Here is a 13205-nt window from a genome sequence, read left to right on the forward strand (position 1 = left end):
ATATCAACCCCATGCATTCTAGCAGAGATTGCTGGACAGTGGGAAATCTGGCTGATTTCCCCCTCCTTAACCCAGGATCATTGAAGGCAATTGTAGCATCCCCCTAGCCCCACTCTAGTCAAGATCAGTTAAATCAGTTTTGACTGAAGACTGGCCTTCCCGGTGAAGATGGCTCAGCAGCTCTCCGAATAAACATGTCCTGTCAATATTTTTAAGCCTCCCTTTTTTTAAACATTGCCACCTAACAGGCTTTGTGAACTATAATGAGTCTGTACAACTCAATTTTTGGAATAATTCTCAACATTACTTAAGTTATAGTACCTGCCTCCAGTCTAGATTCTTAAGCTGGCGAACAAAAAGTGTAACACTGATTAAAGGTAAAGGCTTCATTTGGAGTGTCTACTATAAGCCATGTGAAATACTCCCAATGGTGAAACATGTCAAACTTTAAAGACAGACAACCGTAGAGGCAACAGGGAGCCGGTGGCACAATGGTATTGTCGTTGGGCTGGTAATCCAGAGATCCAGGGTAATGCTCTGGGGACCTGAGTTCAAGTTCTATCAAGGCAGATGTTTGGAATTTGAATTCAATAAAAATCTGGAATAATTGCTGATTGTTGTGAAATCCCATCTGGTTCACTCCAGGACAATGGCAATGTGGTTGACTTTTAAATGTCCTCTGAACAAGGGCTATTAACGGTGGACAATAAATGCCAGCAATGCCCACATCCCATGAATGATTTTTTTTCAAAACTGTCAATGTGCTTCTCTGTTCAGTTAGTGAAGTTAGCAATGGGGCTGCCAGATGGCTATATTGGTCGGAAAGTTTTGTGGGGATGGAGGTTGCTGTATTAGTTGGAGGGTATGTGTGGGGTGAGGACTGCTTTGGTGCTCACTGCTTTCCTCAGAGTGTGGTGGGGTAAGTGTGATGTGTTCCTTTGAGGATGTGGTGAAGCTACAGGTGGCTGTGTTCCTCAGATTACAGTAGGGTCAGATGCAGCGTGTGCCATTTAGGATGTGATGCGATTGGAGAAGGCTGTGTTACTTGCAGAGTGAGGTTGCAGTGGAGATGACCATGTTTCTCAGAAGGTTTGTGTGGCTGGTGTCTAATCTTTGGAGTCCTGTTGGAAGTTGGGTGTATTGGGCAGGGTCCAGTAATGGTGTGGATGGGAGATGCCCATTCTTCAAAGGTTTAGTGGGGAGGGGAGGCAGCACTGTTCATTTGGCCTGGGAGAATGTGCTGAACACTTGGACACTAGCTGGAGTTTCCCAGCCCTCCCCCCCACACCGAGTGGCTGGTTCCCCCGTGGCGGGGCTGGGGAGCCACTGAAAACTCCATTCACATCGGCCGGACCGGCAGATCCCGCCAACCTGAGGGACTGGAAAATTCCAGCCATTATCACCAATATGAATCCTACTGTGCAGCCAAAAAAACCCAAACCTTTTCCATTTATACCTGCAACTGATGGCTAAAGCCCTTCAACACTAGTGCACAACATCTTGGGTAAGTAACACACCTTAATCCCCAAGTTCAGCTGACCATGGCCTACTTTTTAGATTTTTTGCTTTCCACATGAGCTGTCCTATCTTGTGTAAGATTTGCCATGCTAGAAAAACATCAGGAAAATGTGGGCATTAATTGAGTTTACAGGGTTGGCCTCCAGTCTATGGCTTATACATCAAGGACTCTTGTGCCTGAAGATCAAGAATTCACTTCAACTGGGTAACACTTCAGCGGGAATGTCTGTTGTAAATTATCACTTGCTATTTTACAGAGCTGAAACACTCCCAGCTGTAAAACAAACAGCCTTTACTGGCAGCGTTATACATCATTTCGAAAAAAACTGTTGCCATCATAGTAAAAGGATCATATTATCTATATTTTTTTAAAGAATCGTACTGCTTTGTTTAAACGATCCCAAAAAATGTATAATTTTAAAGAAAAGGTTGTCTAATTTAGAATCTCCTCCAATAGTAATGGAACCATCTGACTGATCCATTAAAAATCAGAAGGTCAAAGGATCAATTCCCGATCTGTGCCAAGTTCGCTGGCATCAACAGTTTGAGGTGTTAACTTTGCTTCAGTTTGCCTGGGTTTAGGGAGGAAAAAGATCAACTCACTCCAGCCAGTGACGTCATCTGGAGGTGAGCATGTCTAGACATTGAGAGGGAATGGGAGTGGATTTGACTATGGTACCCAGCCCCGTGGGCAAACAGCACAGCAACACTCACTGTCTGAACTCATATGAGTAACTGACACCTGGACAAGGTACCAAAAGGCAGATCAGCACCAACAGAGCTCAGGCCTCTGTTGGGATTAATTAATACTTTCAGGAAAAGGAAAGAAAAATGGGAATGAAACTGCCAAAAAAGATTCATCTCCTAGTAACTGTCCTTATAGATCTATTCTACCATTCAGTGAGATAGTGGCATAAATACACGTGGTTAAAAAAAATCCATCATTCTTGGATTTAAAAGCTAACAATTGATCAATTGCCACTTGCTTGCATGAGAAAGTTCCAGACTTTTGGCAATCTTAGTGTGTAGCAGTGTTTCTTAATTTTGCAACGAAAAGACCAGGCTCAAATTGTTCGGCTCTGTTCCTCTAGTCCAAGACTCCCCAGCCTTTGTTATAGTTTATCTCTATTTGTCCAATCTTGAAAATTTAGATGAAATCGCCCCTTAATCTCAAGAATCCCAGTGAATACAACTCTAGTTTGTGCAATCTCTCCTCGTAATTTAACCCCGAGTCCAGGTATTATTCGAGTAAATCTACGCTGCGCCCCCTCAAGGTCCTCCTTCACCAATAGTTTTACCAAAACATTATCAATGAATTATTACACTCACGTAAATAACCAATTTATTGCCAGTTAATGTGATTTCAGAGCTGTTAGACAATCAGGGCATTATTTTACAGTATTACAGCTTACATACACATGTAGTACTGGTTTACATTGGGTGCAAAGTGAAGTGTTGGCACAACTCTGATCAGCGTTAATACAAACAGCATGTTCATCACATCTGTTGTTTTCTTTTATAACTTTTCATCGTGACGTTGAGGATCGGACACTATACCACTTTTTGTACTCAGAAATAGCATTAGACTTTCTGACCTGAAACCTTAACTCTGTTTTTCTCTCTCCACATACGCTGGCCGGCAAGCTGAGAGCTCTCCAGCATTTTGTTTTTATTTCAAACACTCTGAGATTAGGTGTAACAGGTGTGAATAGAGGGGAAAAAATGTTGTTATGGTTCAAGAGTCAGTGAAGAGGGAACCCGTCAACTTAAGACAGTCACTGATAGTGTTGAGGGAGGTCAGGAAAATGTCTATGCAGAAGATCATCGTGGCATGGAATACTTTGCCATAAGGAGTGGTTGAGACAGACACATTTTTACAAAAAAAAGTGGATAATTATTTGAAGCAGAGGATGTTGTAGGGCGATGGGGAGAGAACAGGGTAATTGAATTTGTTTTGGATTACTCCAGCAAACAGTCAGTATGGATCTGATGGGCCAAATGGTCACCTTCTGTGCTACATGCAGATAAGGAAAACCTGAGAGGGGAGAGAGCTGGATGGGGCCAGGAATGGGATATTGAGAGGAACAGCTTGAGAAAGAAAGAACCAGAGCGAAGGCAAGAATGAGATGTGGCGGGAATGTTTTTAGGGAAGATATGGGAGAAAAGCAAGAATGGGACAATGGGACAGAAAGTTTGAGGGAGGAGGGGGCAGGGAAAAGGTGGCATGGGTAAGGGAAGGGAAAGTCTGATGGGGGGGAAAGCAGGGCCAAGGCAGGATGGGATACTGGGAGGGAAAGCTTGAGAAAGAAGTGAGCAGGGAAAAGGTAGGAATGAGAGAGAAAGTTTGAGGGAGAAGCGATCAGGACGAAGGCAGGATGGGATACTGGGAGGGAATGTTTGAGAGAGGAAGGAGCAGGTCAAGGGTGGCAGCCAAAAAATTGTGAGCCATGTGACGGCAGAGTTCAGTGTCAAGCTGGAGGCCATTCAGTTACACAAAACATTCTGCTCAGGATCTCATTCTGCTCTGAAGAAGGGTCATACGGACTCAAAACATTAACTCTGTTTCTCTCTCCACAGATGCTGTCAGACCTGCTGAGCTTTTCTAGCATTTTCAGTTTTTATTTCAAGTTTCCAGCGTCCACAGTACTTTGCTTTTATCTGCTCAGGATCTCATTACTTTTATAAAAGACTGGGAATGACTCTAAAGCAACTTTCCATTACTCGTCCTTTAGTTTGCAGGAAGAAATCTTTGAGTAATTCTGACTTTATGATGCTGTTAATTCCAATATTTCCAACCACTGATGATCCTTGTACTAATTTATTTCAATTAACCTACATGCTGTCAGAAAAGTCACCCCCTGCTAAGCTAGGGTTATGCTTCATTTCAAACAGTGGGGCATTTAAACAAGTGATTTAAAATGACTTTTCCCCCTTTATGGTCCTTCTGCAATGCACATTAGATTCCTGCCAACAATATATTCCTAAACCCTGTAAAAATAGAGTTGGTCGTAAAGGTGTGTGCGCATGTGTGTCTGTGTGTGTGCACACACACACGAGAAAGAGGGAGCTGTATCTTTCAGATAAGCATGCTGAGAAAATCAGTAGGTTATGTTATCCTCTGTTCACTATTTTTTGTGAAGAAGTTACTCTGCCCATAGATTGGAGAACACCATTCATACCAACTCTTGCCAGTAGAAATGGTTAACGCAGGATTAAAATACCCCGCCAATGTCAATCTTTTAATGTGATTATTCAGGTGCTCTTTGAAAAGGGGGAGCATGGACCCAAATTGCAATGCAGATTAAACTATATCATAAAATAAAAAGTCCAGAATTAACAGTATTTAGAATTCACTCAGAAGAAACTAACCACATCATTGTTAATCATCTCAACAATCAATTAGCTCTAGAGCCTGCAGTTTGGGGAATGGTTGATTTTTGGGGGACCTGTTCGTGTTTTTAGCTGGTAAAAGGGAAGTGCTTCATTCTTCTATTTTCAATGAATGCACTAGATGGGAAATCATTATTAGACTTCTATTAAAAAAACTTACTGCAAAGCAATATGATGTTTATATTATTTTTATATTATACTTGTGCCATTAGCTGTTACTGTCCCCTAACTCCACAGTGTTTCTGACAGTCAAAACTGCTTAAACAACTGTGTGATTTCCAATGCTGAGATGACATTGCCACTTACTTCTCTGTGTGTCCAGTTTCCAGAAGGCCATTACCGTGAAATTCAATGAGTAAATTTCATCTTCATGCAGGCTGTGGAATTGGTGTTTCAAAGGATTTTTGCTGCTATCTGCACCCTAATTCCTTTGAGTAACCATTGGACCTAGGGCTCTGTTGTCATTAAGTGTGGCTACTTTGGCTAGCATTTTCTCTCTACTCTAACTGTTGTAATATCCCTACTGACTCTTTTTACTGTTGTAATTTCCTCTTTGTTAGTCTTGTCAGTGAAAGCTGAGAAGCTGTATCTGTTCAGTTTCTGTGCCATTTCAGAATCATCCTCTGTAAATTTATCCTGTTCTTCCCTTAGTGGACCAATCCCTACTTTACTTCTCCTTTTGCTACTTATGTGCCTAAGGAATACTCCATTATTTCTTATTTTCTTTGATATTTTAATTTCATATTTCGTCTTTGCCTTCCTAATTGTCTGTTTAACCTCTTCCCTAAGCTTATTATATTCCCCTGTGGCCTTACCTTCTTCATTATTAATATACTTAGAATCACATAACCTGACAGCACAGCAGGAAGCCACTTGTGTTTGCTCCAATTAGTCCCACTCCTCACTCTATTCCCATAGCCCTGAAATATTTTCATTTTGAAGTATTTATCAAATCCCTTTAGCAAGATGCTATTGAATCTGCTCCCACCACCTTTTCAGGCACTGCATTCCAGGTCCAAAAACTTGCTGCATAAAAATACAATCCTCCTTATCTCCCTCTCTGGTCATTTTGCCAGTTACCTTAAAGATGCACCCTCGGTTACTACCCTTCCTGCCTGTGAAAACAGTTTCTATCAAAACCCCTTCTTTGTTTTGAACACCCCTATTAAATCTCCCCTTCACCTTATTTGCTCTAAGGAGGACAATTTCAAATTCACTAGTCTCTCCATGTAACTGAGGTGGCTCATCCCCAATCTCGTTTTTGCTATTCTGTAGCCTCTCCAAAAACTTTGCTTATGGCTTTTTCTTCAAATTGAATTTAATCTTCATCTTTTTATTTATCTATTGCATCTAATCCTTGACCACTTTTTTCTTGTTTGCTAATCTCTCTTTTAAATGTCGCCCTCTGTTGTTCTCCCTGTTTGGCAATATTTTTCTCCAATTTGCCTTCCTTAGCCACACTTCATTATTTGTTTTTCCTTTTCCAATTACTTTGGGCTTTGTATTATCATTCCTCCCAACTCATTATTGTAAATCTTATTATTCTGCGATTGCTGCTCCCTACATGTTCTTCTGCACTTACACCTCCTTACATCCCCTCCAAATCAGACACCATCCTGACTCAGAAATATATCACCATTCCTTCACTGTTGCTGGATCAAAATGCTGTTAGGAACTCCCTCCCTAACAGCACCAGAGGTATACCCACACCAGATAGATTGCAGCAGTTCAGGGAGGCAGTCTCAGCGACCTTCTCCAGGGCAATTAGGGATGGGCAACAAATACTAGCCTAGATAGCACTGCCAACATCCCATGAAGGAATAAAAAAAAAATGCTCCAATTAATTTACCATTATTAGTCATGAAGTAATAGTAAGGAGTAAAGTTATCATGTTAATATGTATTAACGTACCACATCATGTGATGCAATTCCTATCTGCAGCTCTAGTTTCAAAGGTGAAAGGCGTGGAATCATAGTATTTTTCTCACTTACCTCCACATATGAGGCAGATGGCACTAAGGAGCCCGGTCTCTGCATCGTCCATCTCCAGTGGCAGTAATTGATTGGCAAACGCAAAAACCAGATCAGTGAGGGGGCCAAAGCCTGCATTATGCATCTGTGTCCTGTTCAAGGTAAGGCCATCAGAAAAAGTCATGGTATCCTGGTCAGGGGTGTACCGGGTACAGATTCGCAGAATCTAAGGAAACAAAGAAACACAATGAGAGTGCGCTGATTGAGGGCCGGATTTTCACGAAGTCAGAAAGACTCCGCAAACCTTCAAAAATGGCGGGTGAGACCTGGATGCTGAAGTCCTACCCCCGTTTCCAACAGACCCAATTTTTGCCGGAATGGGAAAGGAGGCGGGGTGTGGTTCACACAGGAGGGAAAGCCAAACTCAGCAGGGCTGGTTGAACTCAGTGCCAAGTTCAAACAGACCCATTTTTGCTGTTGCAAGGGCCTTAACCCGCAGTGTGGGAATCACAAAATGATAGAGTAGACGCAAAAGCTCTCAAAGAACATATGAGGTCTGTATAACTGTCAGGGTCTGAAGTTTCCTAAATTCCCCGCTCTATAAACTTTAAAAAAAACAGGCTGCAACTGTCAGTCACAGTTAAATAAAACCCGTCTGCTGGGCTGCTTTGATTGATAGGCATAAGTTAGAAAAGACAGTAGCATCTGGCCTTTCAGTTTCAATACAGTTCTTTATTGGCACTTCTCCAAGGGCTATCATTATGAATGTGGGAAATATGAGGCGGGTCCGGCAAGTCAGGAAATTTCCCAACTTGAGCTACCTGCCTCAGTAGCCAAAGTCCGGCCCCAACTCTTCAGTACCACGATTGATACAAATATGGAGTTCAGATACTCAACACGAATACCAAATGGCCTAGATTGTTACAACACAATGGCCTGCAGTATAAGTGTCTCTTAGGATATATTGATGTGCATGGATCACCGTTTTAGTGCTAACAAAGATATTGGGCTGTAACTTCCGAGCTCCCCAGCGTTGGATTGGGTGGGGTATGCGAAAGATGCGCTGGGGAAGCCCTCTGGAGAGTACTCAGTAAGGATTTGCACAGCAACCACCCAGAAGCCCCGACGTCCTCTGGATAATTGGGCTGGGACCCATCCAAAAATGCCATTTAAATCACAAACTTTGGATGGCTCCGCCAGGGTTATACCAATAGTTACTCAGCAAAAGTTAAAAGAATTAAAACCTCTTCTAACTTCTGAGTAACTATTGTAAAGCTCCAGACCAACTCCACTGGACTCTCCCTGGCCTTGAGCCCACCCCACTCCACGACCACCAGCCTGTCCCCAACCCCAGGACCTCGGACACCCTCCCACCCCATGACCCCCTAAGGACCTCAGACCCTGCCACCACCCACAAACCCACCCCTGGATCTCTGATCTCCCCCACAACCCAGGACCTAGCATCGCCCTCCCCCCCCCACCCCAATCACAGACCTCCAACCGAACCCCAACCCTCCCCATTGGACCTCCAACCAACCACTCTCCGCCTTCCTGGATGTCTGACCCACCCACCCTGCTTCCCAGCCCCGTAGCACTCCCAGACAACCCCACCCCACAAATCCTATCCGCTTACCTTAGACACTTACCTTCCCCTGGCCTGTCAATTTCCCTGGCCCTTTAAACGTACCTGCTTTTTGGCAGTAAGTGCTGTTAAAAAAGGGGGCGTGGCTTCCTTGAGCTATACTTTGCTGTGGCCTTTGAAGAGTCTTTTGATGAAGGCCCTAAGCAGCTCCGGCAAACCGAATTGTCAACATAATTTTCAAGACCAGGTAAGTAGGTATTTATTTCTTCTAATTTCTGTGGGCCAGCACTTTCTGATGCTAGTTGCAAGTTACAGCCCACTGACTCCTTATTGGGATAGGGCTTCACAGGTGCCCATTGCTCTTTTTGTCCAAGTCACCATTCTTCAGGTATGAGACAAGATGATGGGTGTTGCAACTTTTTCTTTAACCACGATGGGCATTGTAGCCAAAACTAATCACCTAATATCCACATGCGCTTTGGAGAAGGGGCGGTTGGAATCCAATAAGGACCCTTAACTGATTTCTCTCGAATCCAGTAATGAAATGTACCACTGATAGCACCACCCAGACTGAGATCAGCTAAAAATAAACTCAATGTACATTTAAACAAACTATCCCGCAGGCACAAAATGTCGGGTTTATTAATAGCCATCGATGGGGTGTCTCCTGGCTTTCGGTGGTAACTCAATTCAAAGAAGGCACAGAAAGATGCCAGAAGCCAATTGGCTTGGCTTTGTGGTGCCAGACTGTTGCAAGTACTAAAGGTTGAGAGCCTCTCAGTTCTGTTGATATGGTCCAGTGCCAGCCATCTGTTAAAGGTGTAGGTTAGCAGAACTTTTCAGTGTTGCTGTTGCTTACTTTGATGCTAATTGTATAAAATCTAAATGCAAAGAAAGAACACCTTGTGTTTGGTCCACTAACAGAGTTGACCCTTCTCTGCTAGAGTTTAACATCTATTGGAAACATTACCATCGTGCTATCTCTCACCTGGATAAGCACTAAAGAAAGGGTCTGGTGAATCCCTAATGATTCAGTTGGTGAAGGCAGTACAGAATCAAATTATACACACCACGAGTTCCCAGGTTCAACCCCTAATCCATATTGAGCTGATCTTAGCCAGCGCAGAAGCTGGGGTACTATGGCATGATTCAGTCTCCCTGGGCTAGGGAGGGGGAAAAAAAAAATCAGCGAGTGTTCCTGCTCCAGTTTACTATCCAGCAATCATATAAGAAAAGGGCTCTGCTTAACAGCTCTGTCTCATTGTAGTCAAACATCTGCCGACACAAACTGGCACAGGTCATAAATGAAGATCTGCCAAATCTATGAAGGACCAGATGGGCTGTGCCCTTGGAGCAATGAAACAGTACCTTCTGGAGAGGAGAACAGAAAAGGAATTTGTAGGAACTAAGTGATAAAACAGAGATATTGTACTCACCAAGATATCTAGGCAGGCAGCTTTGAGGAGGGTAATTTGATCAGCGATGGTTAGAGTGGTAAATCCAGGCAGGTGTTTGGCAAACTCAACAGTCTTGATGATGCATTTAGTCGAGAGTTCGCTGAACTTGTCCCAGAGATCAATGTCTAACGTTACCCGCTGCTCAGCACTGTTGTTCTGCAAAGGAAACTGAGTGACATTAGAAGAGGAAAAGTGGAATACTCCAAGATGATCATTTCCAAAATATATTCGGTTTTGTTTCTTCATCCACAGCAATAACTTATTAAATATTCACATGAAACATAAGCATGTTTCTTTTTCCTGCAATGCAAATATTGTAGTTACTGTCGCATCCGTTTCCCTCTGACAAAAAGCTGTACAAACATGAAACCAGATACTGAAATTTATTTACACATTATTAAGAGTTGCATCCATTTCCAGCCCCTCAGTTTGTGTTATTACTCTTCCTCGTTTATTGCAGACCAGACAATGCTATTGCAGGATTGGTCCATACATGTTCCTGGTGTGGGTGACATTAATTTGTGAGTGGCATTCCCCACTCTTGTCCCTTCAAAATAACCAACAAAGAATGAGAAAATGAATACACGATCAAACAGCCCAAGTTCCTTTGTCACAGGAAACAAAGAAATGGTTATTTTCTTATGAAACCAAGCGCCAACCATTGAAATTGGGGGGAGTGGCTGGTTTTAAAACATTCAGCAATGCACACTGTAACTTCTTTGATAGATTATTACAGGGAAAAACAGGCACTCTGTTTTGAAAAAAAGAGATTGGCCAGTGAAAGTGACCGTTTCTTTGGGTTATGACATAACCTTTCCAAAGCACCAGTTTTAACAATCATTTTTGGATGCATTTGTTTTAAATGAAAGTTAAAAACATTAAGTGAGCTGAAATGCTAGCAGCATCAATTTTTCTATGAATTAACAATATAAAGGAGACCAAAATGACACACGGCCCCATCTTAATCACAAATAAGTTGCAATTTTACAAAACTATTGCTCCTAGCACATACTTCCCCTGATGGAAACTCTTAGCGTAAATTATGGCATGGACATCAACAGATGTTTCATAATATTCTTGCTATTAGACTGGCTGAATGATCATGTCGGGCCTGCTGCCCTTCCCACTTGTATTTCCAAAATGCATGACACACTCACGATTGTAAAAGGTACTCGATGATCTACATAACTAATTTGCTTCAAAATTCTCATTTGATTGTAGTTGCCCATAGTTTTAGAAAATAATGTGATTAGTTTTTAGATCAAAGGTGAATGGGGAATCACATACCTAAGTATCATGCATGGCTCTGAGCTCAAGTTATGTTGTTTGTTTGCAATACATCCACTCTACATGGCTGCATTCTATGAAGCTACTCAAACGTCTTTCCTATGACTGTGTGTACCACGTATAAGACTGAGCCAAATAGATTAGGGAGCTCCAGCTTCTATCCTCATCCTCAATTATTACTGAGTCAGATGATTTCAACTGGGTAGAAATGAATTGGGTTACAAAATCCCTGGAATGGGGGGGGGGGGGGTGAACACATCATCCCGGCTTCCTGCTGCTGATTGTTATCTACTGACTCCTTGCTAAAGGTATCCACAAGTGCCTGTTGAGTGAAGAGGGCTTCAAGTTCAGCTGTGATAACCTCCAAATTATTGTTTAGGTTTCTGTACAAAGACTGAGTCACAGGGTCACGGAGCATTATGGCACAGAAGGAGGCCACTTGACTGAGGAGAAGGAGCAAGGGTTGCAGGCGCCCAAGAAATGAGATGCTTCAAGAGTCAGGCATTTAGGTAATGATGGACAGAAAACTGGAATTTCTTTTAGATAACAATACCTGGAGGCTTGCACAGCGCTATTAAATAAGTGGAGTTAACACCAAATCATGTCTTTCCTAACAAGCAAATGAACAAATAGTCACAGTGGTAGCGACAATGATGGCAACGACGTCCGTTCTTTCAACAGGTGAAAGATTGCAGCAGTTACTTTCTCTTCCTCTTAAAACTCTTTGCTGTCACTTCTGCACTTGTACATGTGATCAAGGACAGAACAACCTTAATGGATGCCACATCATTTAAGGATCAGTTTTAATGGAATGCTCGTTTCTGCTTGGTTTGGCAGTAACTGCGAGCAAGCAAGAAAATAAAGTGCTTAATGCAGCAGCGTTTCTTCCATGCATAAGACACTGACCTTCACAACTGTCATCTTGGGATGACAGTCCAGGGCAGGGGAGTGGCACAAGCAGGAGATTGCAACAGGAAAGAATGTAACATTCACTCGCTTGACACAAAGGATTAAGAAATGAAATAAATGGGAGCAGCTGCTGGCAAAGTATGAGGTAATTATCACGGTCGAGGCACACAAGATTATTTTGAACTAACCTACCATAGAACATAGCATAGGTGTTTACAGAGACCTAGCATCTAATTTCTGACCTTCCTTCCTCTTTTATTCACAAGGCCGAGACAGGCTGGCTACAAACTCATCCGTGAACACTATTAGAACAGTTTACTGGACAACTGTTTCTTCCCTTCCAATTCCTTCTCTCTCTCGAAGGTAATGACTCTTTTTCCAGGATTAGGTTTCACAGCCCCAGCACCCATTTGGCCATTCTTCACTTTTCAGCTGAGACAGCGAGCGGCAGATTATTTGAGCATGCAGGGAATCACAGGCCCAAGCCTGATCCTGCTCTCTCACTCACATGAACATTTTCCAGCAGAGGTATCTGCAGTCCTCTACTTCTGGCTTCTTGTGCATCCCAATTTTAATCACTCCACCACTGGTGGCTGCACCTTCAGTTGCCACAGCTCTGGAATGCCTGCCCTACACCTCCACTGCCTCTCTAGCTCACTCTTCTCCTTCAGGACGCTCCTTAAAATCTATCTCTTTGTCCAAGCTTTTCATCATTTTACCTAATGTTTCCTTATGTCGCCCTGTGCCATACTTTGTTTTATAAGGCTCCTGTGAAGCATCAAGGGACATTTTATTACGTTAAAGGAACTACATAAATATAACTTGCTGTTGTTGTTTTTGAAGTTCATCTCTCAAAAAACTTTCAGATTCCAATGATTTTAAAAAATTCTTTTATGGCATGTGGGCGTCACTGGCTGGGCCAGCATTTTTATTGCCACTCCCGATTGTCCTTGATAAGGTGGTGGTGAGCTGCTTTTGTGAACTGCTGCAGTCCATGTGGCGTGGGTACACCCACAGTGCTGTTAGGGAGGAAGTTCCAGGATTTTGACTCAATGACAGTGAAGGAACGGTGATATATTTCCGAGTCAGTA

General features: G+C 42.7%; 1 protein-coding gene across 13 annotated transcripts in view; it reads right to left on the minus strand.

Annotated features, from left to right (window-relative positions):
• Window positions 1–13205, minus strand: part of raraa (retinoic acid receptor, alpha a) — a 533901-nt gene that overhangs the window by 11010 nt on the left and 509686 nt on the right. For all 13 annotated transcript variants that reach the window (XM_041173626.1, XM_041173629.1, XM_041173637.1 and 10 more), the window contains 2 exons: window positions 9898–10074; window positions 6901–7105 (listed from right to left, as the gene is read on the minus strand). In XM_041173626.1, coding sequence (XP_041029560.1) covers window positions 6901–7105; window positions 9898–10074 — 382 coding nt within the window. The remainder of the gene's footprint in view (window positions 1–6900; window positions 7106–9897; window positions 10075–13205) is intronic.

Source organism: Carcharodon carcharias, chromosome 23 (genome assembly GCF_017639515.1).
Source record: "Carcharodon carcharias isolate sCarCar2 chromosome 23, sCarCar2.pri, whole genome shotgun sequence".
NCBI lineage: Eukaryota > Metazoa > Chordata > Chondrichthyes > Lamniformes > Lamnidae > Carcharodon > Carcharodon carcharias.